Source organism: Scomber scombrus, chromosome 8 (assembly GCF_963691925.1).
Source record: "Scomber scombrus chromosome 8, fScoSco1.1, whole genome shotgun sequence".
NCBI lineage: Eukaryota > Metazoa > Chordata > Actinopteri > Scombriformes > Scombridae > Scomber > Scomber scombrus.
The window spans coordinates 24,780,170-24,798,685 of record NC_084977.1 but is presented as its reverse complement, the minus strand read 5'-3'; the positions used below and the strand labels follow the sequence as shown (position 1 = coordinate 24,798,685).

The 18,516-nt window shown below is 37.1% G+C and overlaps 2 protein-coding genes across 8 annotated transcripts in view; one reads left to right on the top strand and one right to left on the bottom strand.

Annotated features, from left to right (window-relative positions):
* dock7 (dedicator of cytokinesis 7) overlaps window positions 1-18,516 on the bottom strand; it is a 61,678-nt gene that overhangs the window by 33,869 nt on the left and 9,293 nt on the right. For all 7 annotated transcript variants that reach the window (XM_062424489.1, XM_062424496.1, XM_062424490.1 and 4 more), the window contains exons 9-16: window positions 18,240-18,389; window positions 17,999-18,079; window positions 17,149-17,311; window positions 16,421-16,563; window positions 16,171-16,264; window positions 15,755-15,917; window positions 5,093-5,210; window positions 4,627-4,697 (exon numbers count right to left, since the gene is read on the bottom strand). In XM_062424489.1, the coding sequence (XP_062280473.1) occupies window positions 4,627-4,697; window positions 5,093-5,210; window positions 15,755-15,917; window positions 16,171-16,264; window positions 16,421-16,563; window positions 17,149-17,311; window positions 17,999-18,079; window positions 18,240-18,389 (983 nt within the window). The remainder of the gene's footprint in view (window positions 1-4,626; window positions 4,698-5,092; window positions 5,211-15,754; window positions 15,918-16,170; window positions 16,265-16,420; window positions 16,564-17,148; window positions 17,312-17,998; window positions 18,080-18,239; window positions 18,390-18,516) is intronic.
* Window positions 9,682-14,141, top strand: angptl3 (angiopoietin-like 3). The gene is made up of 7 exons (XM_062424431.1): window positions 9,682-10,335; window positions 10,535-10,645; window positions 10,838-10,949; window positions 11,082-11,195; window positions 11,494-11,589; window positions 12,462-12,734; window positions 12,857-14,141. The coding sequence occupies exons 1-7, from the start codon at window positions 9,805-9,807 to the stop codon at window positions 13,027-13,029; spliced, it is 1,410 nt and encodes a 469-aa protein (XP_062280415.1). The 5' UTR covers window positions 9,682-9,804; the 3' UTR covers window positions 13,030-14,141.

Genomic DNA, 18,516 nt, shown 5'->3' with positions numbered 1-18,516 from the left:
TTTTTCTGAAATGACTTTTGTGGTATGATTATCAGGTGACCCTTGTTGTGTATCATAATTTTGGTCATCCTACAGTGTATAATATTAACACTATTGACGATTTTTCACAATAAAATTCCCCAAAAATATGCAATTTTTTTTTTTTTTCCTGAAATCACTGTTGTAGTATGATTATCAGGTGACCATTGTTGTGTAGCATGATTTTGGTCATCCTACAGTGTATAATATTAACGCTATTGGCGATTTTTCACAATAAAATTCCCCAAAAATATGGAAAAAGTTTTTTTTCTGAAATGACTGTTGTGGTATGATTATCAGGTGACCCTTGTTGTGTATCATGATTTTGGTCATCCTACAGTGTATAATATTAACGCTATTGACGATTTTTCACAATAAAATTCCCCTAAAATATGCAAACTTTTTTCCCCCCTGAAATCACTGTTGTAGTATGATTATCAGGTGACCATTGTTGTGTATCATTAATTTGGTGAGTATACAGTGTATAATATTAACGCTATTGACGATTTTTCACAATAAAATTCCCCAAAAATATGCAAAAAGATTTATTTTTTTTATGAAATGACTGTTGTAGTATGATTATCAGGTGACCATTGTTGTGAAGCATGATGTTGGTGAGTATACAGTGTATAATATTAACGCTATTGACGATTTTTCACAATAAAATTCCCCAAAAATATGCAAAAATATATTTTTTTATGAAATGACTGTTGTAGTATGATTATCAGGTGACCCTTGTTGTGTAGCATGATTTTGGTCATCCTACAGTGTATAATATTAACGCTATTGACAACTTTTCACAATAAAATTCCCCAAAAATATGCAAACTTCTTTTCCCCCTGAAATGACTGTTGTGGTATGATTATCAGGTGACCCTTGTTGTGTATCATAATTTTGGTCATCCTACAGTGTATAATATTAACGCTATTGATGATTTTTCACAATAATATTCCCCAAAAATATGCAAAAATATATATTTTTTTTAAATGACTGTTGTAGTATGATTATCAGGTGACCCTTGTTGTGTAGCATAATTTTGGTCATCCTACAGTGTATAATATTAACGCTATTGACGATATTTCACAATAAAATTCCCCAAAAATATGTAAAAAGATTTATTTTTTTTATGAAATGACTGTTGTAGTATGATTATCAGGTGACCCTTGTTGGGTATCATAATTTTGGTCATCCTACAGTGTATAATATTAACGCTATTGACGATATTTCACAATAAAATTCCCCAAAAATATGTAAAAAGATTTATTTTTTTTATGAAATGACTGTTGTATTATGATTATCAGGTGACCCCTGTTGTGTATCATGATTTTGGTGAGTATACAGTGTATAATATTAACGCTATTGACGATTTTTCAAAAATAATATTCCCCAAAAATATGCAAAAAGATTTTTTTTTTTTATGAAATGACTGTTGTAGTATGATTATCAGGTGACCATTGTTGTGTAGCATGATTTTGGTGAGTATACAGTGTATAATATTAACGCTATTGACGATTTTTCACAATAAAATTCCCCAAAAATATGCAAAAAGTTTGTTTCTGAAATGACTGTTGTAGTATGATTATCAGGTGACCCTTGTTGTGTATCATAATTTTGGTCATCCTACAGTGTATAATATTAACGCTATTGACGATTTTTCACAATAAAATTCCCCAAAAATATGCAAAAACAAATTTTTCTGAAATAACTGTTGTAGTACGATTATCAGGTGACCCTTGTTGTGTAGCATGATTTTGGTCATCCTACACTGTATAATATTAACGATATTGAAGATTTTTTAATATAAAAAATCTCAAATTATATCAAAACTAATTTCCCCAAAATAAATGTTGTAGTATGATTATCAGGTGACCCTTGTTGTGTAGCATGATTTTGGTCATCCTACACTGTATAATATTAACGCTATTGACGATATTTCAAAATAAAATTCCCCAAAAATATGCAAACTTTTTTTTTTCCTGAAATAAATGTTGTAGTATGATTATCAGGTGACCATTGTTGTGTAGCATGATTTTGGTGAGTTGGTACTGCAATTTGTAAACGGTCCCTAAGCGCTCGCCTCTCGGCCCGCAGTGCATAGAGAGCAATATATTTCCTGCAGCCTGGAGGACGACTCGTTTTGGCGAAAATGAGTTTGTAGTCAATAGTCTACCTTACTACGATAGGAAAGAGACATTTTTTATGTTTTAACAATGTTTCGTTTGTGAGCTATTGATCGCTGAAGTTCGAATCTGCCAATCTCTTTCTAACTTTACCTAAGTTGCTGAAATTAAATGTCTGATCAGTCTCTGATCCATCCTGCTCAGACTCTCTGCGCGGGGCAGCTCTCCCGCATCACTCTCTCGGTCACCTGACTGTAGCTGGATCTCTCTCCTCTCTGACGGAGCTACCAAACTCAACTGTTTCTGTCAAAGATAACGTGTTGTGTGTCAGGCTTTTATACAAGCTAATGGACGTTAACATTAGAGCTGACCTGTTAGGTTACGTTACAAGGCTGCCGGTAAACGTTGGCTGCGCTGTTTCTTACCTTGCTCTACGTTGACTTTACTAGTTCCAGCTTCACCGTCACCACCTTTTTTAAAAATATTTGTTTAGAAAATCTCTAAGGCCTCTATTTTCCTCTTATCTTTTCTTTACTTTTCTGAGCACCGGACTTGGGCTGACCGGACATTTTTAGCGTACTGAACTTCAAATGACAACATCAAATTTTGATCAGTGGCCAAACCATTTTTGTGTTGGGGGTGGGGTGGTTCTTGACCACTATTTCAAGAGCGATTAGGAAGAAAACAATTAAAAGCTTTTATGTAACTCAAATATTACACATCTTTTCCACAGATAGGCCTATTTTGAAAAATTATTCCATAATTTAATGTAGGCCCAGTTCTGGGCCCCCCCCTACCCTGGGCCCAGAACAACAGACCCGTTTGTCCCCCCCTATCGGCGGGCGTGCCTCTCTGTATAAGCAGCAGAAAGTAGATGGGTCTATCGATGGGGAAATCACTTATTTATTTCCAATATGACTTTTTTATGACCCATTATGGAAAGTACTGTGAATAGTTTGCAAAATGCTGTGATTTTGTCTGGACAGGTCTACACCCTGTACTAGCTGTAGACTTGGATATTCGTACATTTCAAATTCTGCAAGTACAAATATGCAAATCAATTGAAATCTCTATAGTTTTCTATTTCCAGCTGGCTCCATTTATAACTTCAAAATCTCTGTCTCAAGTCAGAGCCGAGGTTCATAGTTGAAGTCAAGTGATATAAAAAGAAAGACATTACATAACACATCATAATTCACTTCAGCTGAATTCTTTATGGTCCCACAGGAAGACATTTTGTCTCAAGCCAATGCCCAGAAACACACAAACCACAACTACAGCAAACCCACTAGGATTGCCTCGAGGCTGTTTAAAAAGTTCACAGAAGGGCCCTCATTTCTCATGGGAACAAACATTTTGGTTCTGAACCAGAAAAGGAAAAATCCTTAAGGAGAAACAGCACCAGGAGAAACTGTTATCGCAGAGGAAGAGATAATGTGCTATTGGCTGAGCACATAACATCAAAGCAAAAAGCAGATATGAGCAAAGGTGGAAGCTTTCGAGATTTGCAAAACACCTCTTATAAAAGAGACTGGTTTGATTTCCTTAGTTGCCTTTAAAAGTTTTGACAAGAGAAATATTGTGCCATTTCTGAGTGAAATGCAGACTGTAAATGCAATTACCTATAAGCACTTCTAGGGCCCCGAAAAAGTCTTGATGCATGATTGTCCTAGTCACAGTGGTACATTATTCACAGGCTGATTAATTTTAGCCTTGAAGGTGTGACCCCTGGGTGACAAATGACAAACCCCTGGATGTCATAAAAAAAAAACCCTTATAGTGGTGATAAAATATTAGAGTCCATCAGCTCTTATCTGGAAATGGAAGAAATTTAGCCAAGGGCACCAATTGACAGTGTCCAGAGGGTTGACTCAACCCATTCTGTAATGTATGCCATCAAAGGCAGGGTAGGGCAAGTGGAAGAGTACATGACGACATGCTAATGTTGAATTAAAGGAGAATTGAGAGTTTAATTACCAATCGTCTAATCTCATGATAATGATGGAGGCTAGGCATTTCATATTTTTAATTTAACAACACATTGCCAACAAAGCCACTTCACAAACCGTATGGTGATAACTACGTCATAACAGGTGTTAGAGAAGTGAATGAATATGTGGAGCTTTAAGTCAAAAAGTATGAATATTTGGATAAATACCTACTTTTCCTGCCCAATCACTTATATGTTCAATTGACTAGTTTCTTTAATGCTCCAGTTCATTTTTTTAAAGATTTATTTTTTTGGGATTTTGCCTTTATTTGTAATTACAGTAGTTGGCAAAGAGGCCAACAGGAAACAGAGAGTGAGAGGGGAATGACCTGCAGCATAGGTCCCTGGCCGGACTCGAACCGGGGACGCTGCCTTTATGTGGCACGTGCTTTAACCACTTAACTACCCAAGCGCTCCACTACAGTTCATTTTTGATTACAGGTTCTCTACAGCACACTAAAGAGACTATTTCAATCAAAAGATGAGAAAAGCACTTACCTGTTATGGTACACTACAGCAGTGTAAGCCTCTTTAGCGAAATCTGCACAGCTGGACTTCCCAAATATCACCTAGGGGATACAAAAAAAACCCCAAAAAAACATTACTCTTACATTGACCAAAAACACATTACCATAAAGGCATGTAGTTTCTAAACATGGAGCTGTTAAATTGCACAGCGGTACCATACATCTACAGTCTTACCAAATGAGACTACACTGTCCAACACAACACATCGAATTGTAAAGATGTTACATTATAAACATGAGTTAACAATAATAACAATAATAATAACAAATGTCATTTGTATTGCACTTTTCATTTGCAATGAATCTCAAAGTGCTACAGCATTAAAGACATCCAACAAATACAAACATATATAGCCTAATCTTATGATAAAATGTAGCATTTACAGTGCTAAAATAAGATTCAAAAGCTAGAATGGTTTTATTTTATCATGACATACCGGCATGGCGTTATTTGGATCCTCTCCATTCATAAACTGCACTTTCACTGTGATGTTACGAGCAGAACCTTGACGGTTTGCAAAGTTAAGACTCTGGGGGTTCACATACAGCAGGTTCCTGAAAAATGAACATGTACACAGACACAAACAAAGAGAAAAAAGGCCACATCATTAATTATGTTATACAAGTTACTGACCCAAAGAAACATACAAAATATAAACCCCTGGTGGTAATAACAAATAAAAGAAAAGGCACTAACCAAAACAACATGTTTGGCTTCTAGTTGGTACCAAACAATGTAATTTTATAGGGGTGTTTTTCCCACCCAAACAACAGTTATTTACATTTAAAGACTTTCTATGACGTTAAGCACCAGGTATTTACATTCAGGGTAAAGGGATAACTATTTTTCAAATAAATAGGTGAGTTGAACATCAATGATGCATCTGTTAAATATTACATAGTAACTAACTTAAAAACTTAATGATAAGTACAATATAATTACATTAAGAATGAAAATGTTCTCCCTTTTCTGTGTGAAACTGTTTCAGCCATTATTGAAACTGCTTGACCTAGTTACATCAGATCCCACAAAAAGATAAATGTAAGGGGGCAAGGCCACCACGGTAGGTAAACCCTGCTCTGATTGGTGAATATGGAAGGCTTGGCCTGTCAATAAAATGGGAGGTGGAACCAAAAAATTCCTACATGGTTCAGAAGAGGTGGGCAGACAGGGGTACAACAGTATGACTCAGTGAGGATTGCATTTATACAAATCAGGTAACATTAAGGGGAAAAACTATTTTAACCCTTTTTACAAGGTGCAGCACAAACCATTATGACGTGAGAGCCCTAGAGGTTAAGTCGTCAATAGAGACATCAACAGAAAGCAAACATTACGTAAACTCAAATTACATAATAGAAAACTTTCTCCTATATTAAATCAAATTTTAGGCTTAAGGATGATTTAGTGTCCCAGTTAGAAATACTGACTTTAATTGTCCAAAATAAATCTTTGAATAAAATACATTAAGTGGTTTGTATATTCAAATCCTGGTCATTGTGGTCAATGCAGGCAGCAGCAGAAAGTAATGATACTGTACTTTCAAAAACACTCATTAATGCCACTGTATATCAGGAGGGTGGGTGTCCCAGAATAGGAAATGCAAAGTAACCCGAGATCAGCTGACAAACCGCAATGACGTAGTTGAGTCGGTGGGGGGTGGCTCCACAGAGACCACAGCTGGAACCACAACTTCCAAAGAGGCGTGGGAATCTCTCTGGTCTGATAATTAGAATTTTACTCTTTACTTACTCTCCTGTTATCCTCAATCTATCATGTCCTCACAAGATTAATAGCAGCTTTAAAGTGGGTTGTTGAACTAAAAAAGACCTCAAATTGGCTCTACTGTGGCAAAGCTGGAATATCCATCAAAGCACAAATAGATGTTTTTCTGATTAGTCATCGGATTTAACTCTAAGGTTAATAAGTACACATGAGAGAAGGCATTTAAGGCAAATTATACATGACCCCTAGAATACTGCAGCTCTCCAAATACAATCCCTCACAGCAGTTATCTTCCATATTTTGGGCCCAGAGGGTACATAAGAGGATAAAATTATTGTTTAACTGACTCTTAACATAGAGGTTGAGTTTCTCACCCACAGGAAAGGTGACAAAGTAACTAAATGGAAATTATACAGGTAATAATGAGTTGTCAAGTTAAAGGGAGACTTCAGTATTTGGGTGGAGACCGACGAAAGAATCGTAAAGCCAAGAGGAGTTTGTGGTGTTGGGGTATCTACAACATAGCTTAGTGCTATGTGAAAGACGATCAAAGTGATGGCTGAATACTTAGCTGATTTTGACAACTCAACTTTCATAATATTTCATAACAAGACTTCTCCTAAATTGAGACTTCTTTAGATACAATATCAAACAGGCCGGATCAAGTGAAAGGTAAGAAAAAATGTTTTTATTCTGTGTTTGGTCCTTTCCATAATGTTGTCAGACACTTAAAATGACAATCTGAGCCTGTCAGCAGCCAAAATAAGCATTTTTAGTGGATCGACATTTATGTTTCACAATTGCCCCATTGGATTACATGGCAGCCTGTTCTGTGGTTGTTGGCTGCAGCACTTTCGCTAAATACTGATTTGAAATTTCAAAAAGTGTTGGTCACTTTGAAAACAAAAAGATGGAAAAATAGAGTTGAGGTTGAAAAATACTGAAGTTTCCCTTCAATAAGACGAAACGATGAAGGCACACTGAACATTTGACTAAAATAAATCTAGTGACTACAAAGCATATAAATCCAGCAGGTATTTTCACGATAACCTTTCTTATACTCACACTTACTGTGTATTTATCCACATATAATGACACCTTCAGCCGAAATGTGACTTACAGCAAATATTATAGTTTTTAAAATCGATGAGCGCATTTATACTGTTACTATATTTGTTTGAATTCAGTCAAAATGCAGATGTTTTTCCACTCCACTGAATAATGACAGATTCAGCTAATAAGGTGCTACAATACAGAGTACTGAATACACAAAAATGTGAATGTGACTCTTTCACCTTGCGGTTGACAAAAAAGGGGCCATTTGTGGAAGGGTATGCAACCTATCCAATCATGGGACAAAGGATTGACTCAGAACATGTTATCAGAGCAGTCCTCTTACAAAAGGTCAATATAGGAGGTGATCAATGCATAGTTTTACAATGTTTAGTAGAGGTACTAAGAGTATCTTTTGAATTACTTATATTTTTCATGATAATTATCAGAATAGCTACAAATACAACAGTGTGGACACTTAAAATTTTAATTAAACTACAATGCATAATTACCATTCTGAAGTTAACAATTACACAAAATAAACCTAGAAGTGGACAGTAAATATCCCATTATTTAAACTGACAGATGAGGTAAATTTCTTTATTTCTTCCACTGCAAATCTGAATTTCGCCATGAACATGGGCACAACATGGCAGCTCCACAGAGAAAAGCCTCAGCAGGCTCAGTTGACTTCAAACACTTAAACCCTCTTGCAGCGAAGCCACAGCGCTAACCACTGTGCTAGAACGAAGAATATTGTTACAAGCTTTATGCTGATCAGGCAAATTCCCGGCACATTTCACTCATTCCAAATTTTTATTTTCCATAAAACTCAATTCTCTCTGCTATGTTTGTATGAAGAAAACAGTTGTTCTTCATTACTGAGAAGTGAGGTAATTCATCCTTACAACCGCAAATTACTAGAAAGAGCTTGTTAACTGTGTTCTACTATAAAGGTGCACTGTAACCACTGTTTCCAATTTAAACCAAAGCTAGCTAGAGGCAATGTGGGAGCCAAACATAGCATTATCTGCTATGTGTTACAATTTGTAATAATCTTTTCTTCCAGTATACAAAGTGGCTGATAAGCTAATATGGGGAAATAAACAAACAAACAAATATCTTTAGCTCACAAACATCATCAGTACCATCAAAAAAACTATTCAAAATGTGGTTAACTAAAAGTAACAATGAATAGTCAGCATAAATAAAATCAATTAACTTTATTAACTGTTTGAACATAAAAAATCTAAAGAATTTCAAACTCTTATTAATCAAAAAATACATGGCAATTATCTGGAAGGCCTTTTCCTCTTACACAGCAGACATATATCAAGATATATAGTTAACTTCACAGATAAACTATGTAGTATGGAGTGCCAAAAGTATAAATATTTATATTTTAATTTAGTATTACACCAAGTAATTTCACTGATTACTTCCTCCTCACATGCTGGCTAAGGGTGGGCATATTTCAACAACAGTGCAAGTCTGCGTGAAACAACTTACTAAGAATTTCCCATAAAGACTGTTTTTTATGACAGGACTCAGTGTGTAGGAATGATCCTTTAAAAAGCTGCAAGTCTGGTGGCATTAAAAATACTGCACAAGGCATGACAAACTTGAAAAAAATGACAAGGCTGAGCAATAAAACCAAGATGATGAGTACACACTGTCCAAACTCTCCAACATCATTCATGCCCAAGAGCTAAACCCTGGTAGGGATGACAAGCCCACTCCCCCTCCCTACTAAGAAGGAGAGGGAGAAAGAGAATCTGGTGCTAGGCTGATTCAGCAGGATACTAAATCAAACCCAAGAGCATTAATTACACACAACATTATCAATCAGAGCAAAGTGTGCGCAGGGTTATAAGGTTTGAGATTGATCAGACTGACGATCCATCAAAAACCTGTGATGGCCATTGTTGGCTTTCTGCTGATCAGCTAAAGCTCTGCACCACAGATGGAGAACAGGGTAGGGTGTGGTATGGATAGGGGATTGAGGTTAAATGGGTAGTAAAGATAAGTGGGGGGGGGTGCTAGTGTATATGTCATTTGCTCACTGCTGTGATTTGTTTGTTCAGGAGAGGGAGGGCTCCAGGGGATTTGGGAGGAGGTGGGGTACAGAGCTAAAACATAGTAGGGTTTAATGATCAGCTAATCCCCCCCACCCCTCCTCCTCTACTGAGAGGGCAGTATATAACACAGGGCAGCCCACTGCTTTCACATCATTTTAAAAGCAAGAAAGTCTAGGTGGTATGCAGAAAAACAGAGGGAGAGGCAGTAAAAGGAAAGCAAGAGCTGTGAAATAGCTTCAGTTAGTTAGAAAAATTACTTCTATTCCATAATCCAGGACTGGACAAGGAAATCATGATGAAGCTGTTTTGTCTGTTTCTGCTGCTAACCTGTTCCATTGCTGCTGTCCCTCTGGAAACCTCAGGTGGACATGAAAACCCCACTCCGCCCTCCCAGGCCTTCATGACAGCAACAGACCCAACTGGGGCAAAGTCTCGCTTTGCTATGTTGGATGATGTTCGCCTACTTGCAAACGGCCTCCTTCAACTAGGACAGAGTTTAAGGGAGTTCGTCCACAAGACCAAGGCCCAAATCAATGACATCCTCCAAAAGTTGAACATTTTTGACCGCTCCTTCTACCAGCTGTCAGTGGTCACATCAGAGATTAAGGAGGAAGAGGAGGAGCTGAAGAAGACCACCAGTTTCTTGAAAACCAACAATGAGGAGATCAAGAACCTGTCGCTGGAAATCAACTCTAAGATCAACAGCATAGTGCAGGAGCGTACGCAGCTGCAGAGCAAAGTCGGGAGCCTCGAGGAGAGGCTGAAGGGACTGTCGCAGAGCTTGGAGCACGCTGACCAGCTCAGTGAAATCACAACACTTAAGGTAAGAAGCGAGCATCCGTAATTTAAGCATTTTTTCATTTGGTGGAAGATATCAAAAGGAAATAAATGGTGAATAGATGAATAATTACTGCACCAAAAGGTTCCCTCAAATCCAGTCAACTAAGGAAATGAACTATGTGAACACATAAATGGTAAAATGGACAAAGGTGATAATTAATGTTTTAACTTGGCATTTTTAGGAGGTGATTGAAACTCAGGACAAAACAATCACAAATCTACTGAAAGCTGTGAAGGAGCAGCATGATCAGCTTGACCACCAGAAAATGAAGATTAAAAACATGGAGGAAAAGGTAGACAACTGCTCTCTGCTCAGTCCAGCATCAAATAAACTACAAGATTTTACCACATTGTGTCAAACAATTTATATAAAATTATTTTTAAGACATGTATGGAGGGGGGGAATTCAGCTTTTTCCAACGCTCTCAACATAATTAAAAAAATGTTACAATGATTTCAAATAACTTGTTTGCATTGTCTTTCAGCTCAGCTATGACAGTTTTCAAGATACATTTGATAAGCCAATGGATTCAGACACAGCAGCTATAGATATGTTTGAATATCTGACAGGAAACTCAACTGACCTGGACAGAAATGGTAACGTTATTCAAATTATCGTTTATTCAAAAAGTTAGACAAAATATGAAATATCTTAAAATAAAAAGGAGAATGCAATAGTTTTTGGGAAATTTGGTTGCATTCATTTTTATTTTCTTCATTGTCTTTCAGATATCCCCACGGACTGCAGCAAGCTATTCGACAAAGACGGCGTCAACAGTGGGATTTATGTTATCAAGCCAAACCAATCTGAACCTTTCAATGTTTATTGTGAAATGGGTCCAGGTGAGTGAGACTTCAGCAATTTAGATTTTTTTTGACAGCATCCAAATTATGTTTTTGTACTCAGAGGAGTTGACATTTATAGGATGTAACTTTGGCATTTATGCACACATTCCAGAAAGAAAGGAACCAAAAAACCAAAAGGTTGTTGAGCTAAGTAGGCACAAGAAAATGTACAAAAAAGGCCAGATAATATGGTGGATATCCCATCCAGATTATTTATAATAAGGCTTCCTGATTGTTGCATAAACTTGTGTGTAACAACAGAAACTTTACTTGAACTATACTTTCTATTCTATAGATGGAGGTTCAACTGTCATCCAACGCAGGGTTGATGGATCAGTGGACTTTGACCAGACATGGGAAGATTATGAGAAAGGCTTTGGAGATCTGGAGAGTAAGTACTAAATGTTATAACTATATATTAAATTCCGAAGATGCTATCTGAGCATTTGTCAAAACCATGAAGAATTTGACAAAGAGATGCTTTCTTTCAGTGTTATAAATACACATTTGCTAATAATGTATAAAATTGAATAAAAAGGGGAAAAAAAGAATATCACTTTGCTGCAGTACTGAAATGATTTTTTTGTTTGTTTTTTAAACTAGTACTACATACAATTATAAATACATTTTTATATTAAATAAGAATATTTGAAAACTGGAGCACAGGAACATTTATATCAATTACTACCTTAACCATTGGAGACTTTGGGGGGATATGAGGCTTTTTTTAAGTACTTCCTGTTGGCCTGTTCACAGGAAATAGTCATTGTTGCATATTAACTCTTGTCTGATAAAATGACTTCCTGTATTGTCTGAGTGCATGGCAAATTTTGGCAGCGTTCCCTCCAGCACTCGCTAAGCTTTGACAGCTATTCACAGGTGCAGTCACTCCAAAGTAATGGCTCCCGCAGTAATGAATTCTTTGGTGTAATGTTCATTCACTACCACATACCTAATGATTATATGGTACAAGTTACTGCATGAACTGTTAACTTCTGTAGATGAAAATCAACACCTCTGGCAGTTCTATATAACTGCCAAAAAAATATTAAGATTACAGCAATAAGACCTGTTACTAAAACATAATGAACTCTTCCTTATGCTATGAGCAATCTTTAAATTGAGTTTCATGCAAATCCATTTGTAATTTCTGGAATTTGCATGCAGACAGACCGCTAATAGACTCCATTGTTGATTGTTACAACAACAACAAAATCGTTAGGAGATATAAAAAACTAAAAAAATGATTGATGTGTTATGCAGATGACTTCTGGTTGGGCTTAAAGAAGATCCACAGCCTCACACAACAGGGTGTTTACATCCTGCGTATTGATCTGGAGGACTGGAAGGAGGAGAAGCATTGGGCGGAGTACCGATTTTCACTGGAAGGTCCATCTAAGCACTACACCCTTCATCTCAGCCACTTCTCCGGTGACCTGACTGATGCCATGGCCAATAACACCGGCGTGAGCTTCTTCACAAAAGACAGAAGTGATGACACCACACGAAACTCCAACTGTGCTCGCAGTTACACAGGTAAAGAGTGACCAATGCTACAAGCTGAGTTTAGCCTCATTCTGACCAGTGTCCTCACCTCAATTTGTGAAGACCGAGTTTTGTTTGTACAACTTATGTCTCTTGTCATGATCTTTTGGCAGGTGGTTGGTGGTTCAATGGCTGTGGAGAAACCAACCTTAACGGACGTTACTTGTGGGTGAGGGCAAGGGGACGCTCTGTGAGAAGAAAGGGCATTCACTGGAAGCCTGGCACAGGGCCCTTGTATTCCCTTAAGACGACCAAGATCACCATTCGACCAGCCCCTACTGCTTAAGGCTTCAACTGAACCTCAAAACCTGTACCGTCTCTTAGAGCACTACTGGCGTTTTTCACAAACACTAACATCTGAGTGCTCAGCCAAAAAAAACATAACTACATAAAATGAGTGCAAAATGAGATATCAAGGACACAACAAAAGAAATATATATGAAACCACAATATTGCTATATTAAGCTGATTGCTTCCTAACACCATTTTGCAAGAGACACGTGCTGACCAACTGATAAGTCAAACACGTCAGAGGTCAAAAAATGGTGAAATGATTCAACAGTGCTATGCAGGTCGTTAACCTATTGGGTCTGACTCTGATCCAGTAAGGACAGTAGAATTGCCATTATACAACATCTGCAATCACTTGCAAAACGGACATATTGGTCCACTTCAGCAACCTGATTCAGTGCTGGCTGGAAAATGTCAGTAATGCAGTAGAAGAGTGACTACGATGCAATTCAAAAACTGAAATTGCTTGGCTAATCTTTCCAGTGAATTTAAATGTATTTGACAGCTTCTATGTTTGATCGTATTTAAATGTGAATTTTATCTTTGTGATGTGAAACAGTTTTGCATGTGAGCTAAAGGCACAATTGCCCAACAGGTTATCACATAAAAGCATGAAAATTACAGACAGTAAGTGACGGTTCAAGAGAAACACTGCATCTCCAACATCCTCGCAAGTACTCAGAGTAGTGTTTCCAATTAAGCATTTCATTTTTTCATTGTATTTTATGCTGATTCATCAGTGGTTTTGGAGGCCATGTAAACCATGTGAGCTGTCAAATTTCATACAAAAGATTTGACATGCAAAGCTTTAGTAGCACACTGATAAGGTTTTTCACTTTGTTTGTTCTTTGTTTTTTTTTACTCTGTTAAGTATTTAAACCATGTTCATGCTATTATATAAATTGTGCTGGTATTGTTAGAAAGACATAATTTCCATGTATTTCCTATGTTATTGGGTCATATTGACTCCTGTCCATTATCACAACATAACTAACTGTACTGTAAAGGTGTTTCATACTAACATTTCACCCTGACATAACTAGGTGCTCTAATAATTCCAATTTATGAAGACAAAATAAAAACTGATAAGACCAAATTGCTTCTTTTTTTTTTTTACATCCACAGTGGATATATATATATATATATATATATATATATATATGTGTGTAACTTTGTATTGAGGAGATGAGGTGGCTTGACAATAAAGAAGAAATGGACTTGATTGTAATAGTGTTACATGTAAAATAAAGTATATCTGACTGCTATCACTGTCAGTAATACTGTCTGTTTAAAAGAATCAGTAAAACCATACCTTCATACGCAATTTAAAAGTATGTCCTCACTGTTCAGGTTCATTGACCTCATTAATTTGTAATTACAATAAAGAAAAAAAAGAGTTATTGATAAGCATGTCAAACAGTTAGGCTTCCAGAAAAAATTGTGAAAAAAGGTCAATGATCCCAGAAAAACTTCTTTTGGCAGCAAAAATACTGTTTAAAACATTACAAATTGGTTTCACCCAGTTCTGCTAGGTCTCTGGATGATCAATTAGGTCTTGGATTAGTTAATGTGCAATAGGAATGCACCTGGTTATCTGCAGACAAACAAGGCAAGTGTCAGCGAGGCTGTGTAAGCAGCAGTCTGGTAGTAAGAACATCTCTGCAAATTACCTTGTCAAAAATAGCACTTGGGCAAATTGGATATGTACACAGTGCAGTGACATACATCAGGTGAACATTAACAAACCATAGTGGCAGTCGTCACTGTCCAAAGTTTGATGTAATGTGTACTACTTTTTACAAGTTAAAGATGGGTTTAATCTTTGATTGAAGTTACTACGAGGAACTTTTGTTTTGTGTTGATTTTAACAGCCCCTAAGGATAAAAGTAGTATTGTGAAGACTCCCATGATCACTATCGCTTTGTGTTGTAAAGATTTTGTCTCCTGCATTTGTTGAGTGAAAGACACTACTTAGTTTAAATATTATCTTCCACACCTTATACAGAGGTGTGGGAGTGTTTATTAGTACTTTAGAACATAGCCACTGTGAAACAATCAGAAAATAATGTTTTATTTCTCAGATTGGCTCCTTTGTTCCTGCTATACCACAGCTCACTCTCTCCATTCACTCTCTAGCTCGCTCGACCACCACTGCACTCCCTCACGTGCTCTCACTCTCTTCTTCACTAGTCAGGAAGCCAACAACAAGTATAACTTTACTTTTTGAAAAAGAGAATATCCTCCCCTCGTCCTAATAACATCTATCACTTGCAACATGTAATACAAACATAAGCTCTTCCGGTGTACGTGCTGCACATCATTTCTGATTTTGCGTGGAATCCAACCTGGTGGCAGGCATTTAGAACAACTTCATAGAAAGAGCCAATCTGATGGTTTTGTTTGTTTATGTAGGTTACATTGAGGCATCAGCGGTATCACGAGACTGTTTCATAACCCGTTAAAAATGACTTGCAGGACTGCAGGTTTTACTACTGGCAGCAATACTTCTCTGTAGTTCCAAGATAACTTAACAATTAATTATTCTTTCCAAAAAAAGTAATTAAAGTAAGATTATAACAATTGAAAAGTAAACATTTTATAGATGTTAATCCATTATAAACCAAGTGAGGTATCTCTCAAGTTAAAATTAAATGATAAAATTAAAGATAAGACACAAAAATTACATTTTCCACACTAACAATTGTTGTTTTTTTCTGTACCTGTATGTGGTGTTTGGCACATAGACGTCCCTGGCAGGGAACTCCAAAATCTCCCTGGTGGGGCGTACCCTGCTGTCTGGGTAAGGTTTAACCTGCAGGAGGTCAGGTGTCAAGCAATAGTGGGGGTTCTCTGGGGCTGGAGAAATGTCCAACTTCAACTGGGCTGTGGAGACAGTCACGAAGGACAGAAGGAGGGAAGAGTGAGTGTGATAAACACAATAGGAAGATCAAAAGGAGCAGGATGTAATTAATATCAAACACCTTCAGTTCACTTTTTCAGATTGCAAGGAAACAAAAATAGCAAATACAGATGAGCACTGGGTAAACAACTACCAACAGGGTCAAGAAATGAAAGGAATAGTTCAGATAAGATCTTTTCTTAACACTGTGTAAGGACACTCAATTGGTGTTTGTACCTGTGATGGGTCTGAGCCTCCTCAGCACTGAAGATGGTCTTCTCATATCTGCTAAGAACTTATACAAGTCCTCATCACTCAGCCTGTCACCCTCCTAAAATACATAATGTTTTGAAAATGTAAGAACATTTTAAGGGACAAAGCAGAACACAGTGCAGTAAACTATGGGTTTACTGATATTCCTGCATTCCAGGAGGTGATTAATAAACATCTGTGCATGTAGTATTTGTGCAGATGTGGATATGCAGACCTGTTTGAAGAAGTTGGTTATGGTAAGTGTGGCGGGTCTGAAACCTGTAAGACTACACGACTCATCTCCGCTGGTGGTTCTCTCCAGGGAACGTCTTCCCATGATGCTCGAGTTCCTCCGCTCTGACCATGAGCCTTTTCTCTCTGCAGACATGCAGCAAAATCAACATTTAAGATCTACCTTTGTTTTCACCTCTGCTTTCTGTAAGCTTTTTCAACAACAAGCTGAAGATGATGCCAGACTTCTGTCCCATCTGACAGAAAATATACATGTCTCTAATTTGCCTAGCAACGAAAAAGGCGGTCACCAAAGATAGCATCAAAGATACCTTGTGAGGTCAGAGGTTGCACAAACACCAAAGGTCAAACTCAAAATAACACAAGAGGAATCAATATGGCTGGATTCTTTGTTTGAATGTTTTGCTATCTGTTTGAATTTGCTTTACTTAGTATTTGCTGTTGGAAAGTTGTTTCTAGATAATGATTTTAAAGTGTGGTAATGCACCAACATGCCCATCAGCCTTGTGCGTGACTGCCAGACCTCTGCCTCAGTCTCGGTCTCCTGATAACTCAGATGTGGCATTGAGACTGTGAGTGGGTTGAACCACAAAAACAAAAAAGGGAGGGATTTTGTGCCTTCAAATAGTGACTGTCTGATTTTACACTAAGATAGGCGTTACATATTAACAGTTATACTCCAAAGAGTTGTATTATAGGGAATTGTCAGACCTGAAAGGCTCATCTCCAACTCTGTGTCTCTCTCAAGACTGCCAGCACTATTGACAATGTTCATTAGGTGGATGGCGGTCCAAGCGAAGGGCATGCGATAGCGACCAAGCCGTTGGCAGAACTGCTCAGACTGACCACGGAGCTTCTCCAGCTTCTCTTTATTCTACAACAAAAACACATGTCAACTACAATATCTGTGACTTTTAAAACAGAGAAAAATAACTTACTAACTATAATCAAATTTTCATTTAATTTCATAACATTTTATTAATTAAAAAAAATGTATTATGGACTGTGCAAAATTGTGGTGAAGAAATGCAAAGCACTCAGAGTCATGGAGTTTTCAAACTGAATATGCAGCTAACATTGTAGGCTATGAAGACAATACTTCTTATCTTAAAATATAATGCTTTAACGCTTACATAATATTCAGGGTAAAATTTGAAGAACTGTAAAAATACCCTATGCACATTTCTTTTAGCCAGACATTTCCTTATGTACCTCACAGTATACAAAAATAGAAATAAAATGCATCATTTTTTAAATTTTGGCGCAGCTGATACACATTTTTATATATGCAAAGGTATGCACATTCTTTATTAGAAAAATTCAAAAATCAGCATTCAAATGTGTTCAAATGTTCTCCTGGACCATAAAATAGTGATTGTGAATGTCCATAAGATTAATCAAACATGTATTATTGACTGATGGGGAATTTATGAATGTGAAATGGTGTAGAGACTAATTATGAGTCAGAATATGAACAACATGTAAGGGTTAATAATACTATAATATACACAAGACAATACTCTTGAATATTAAATGTGCCATTCAAGCTGACTGATCATACCTTGGCAGCATCTGACTCTTTGAAGACCATGTAGGGTTCAGCACATTCTCCAATATCACCTTGCTGCAGTACCTTCTCCAACTGGGAAGAAAATACACACACACTGCCATGAAGTTGTCATCCAGGACAAAGACATGCTGTCAAATAGTTTTTAATATTATTTACATTATTTTTATTACAAAGCTGTATTTGCAAAACCAGACTTTACAAGGCAAAAGAGATCATATCATGATTGTCTGACCTTGATGACCAGGAAGACATCCTGGGAGGGGTAGGTGATAGAGAATATGGCAGAGCGTGCCAGCGTGGAGATGGCTGCTGTCTGAATGTGCGGACGCAGCATACCTTTCGTCTGCTCAGAGTTCAAGTCGAAGAAAAAGTTCTCTGATATCTGCGAGACACATACAAACGGACAAAAAGGTCATCATGACAAGATTAGAACAGAAATGAAAATATACAGAAAAACTAGGACCATAACATGGCAACCATTAGTATCCAAATGTAATTCTTTAGTGAAT

Coding starts and splice junctions, on each gene's coding strand:
- angptl3 (XM_062424431.1), top strand. CDS start 9,805: ATGATGAAGCTGTTTTGTCTGTTTCTGCTGCTAACCTGTTCCATTGCT. Junction 10,336..10,534: donor GTGAAATCACAACACTTAAG/GTAAGAAGCGAG, acceptor TGGCATTTTTAG/GAGGTGATTGAAACTCAGGA. Junction 11,590..12,461: donor AGGCTTTGGAGATCTGGAGA/GTAAGTACTAAA, acceptor TGTGTTATGCAG/ATGACTTCTGGTTGGGCTTA.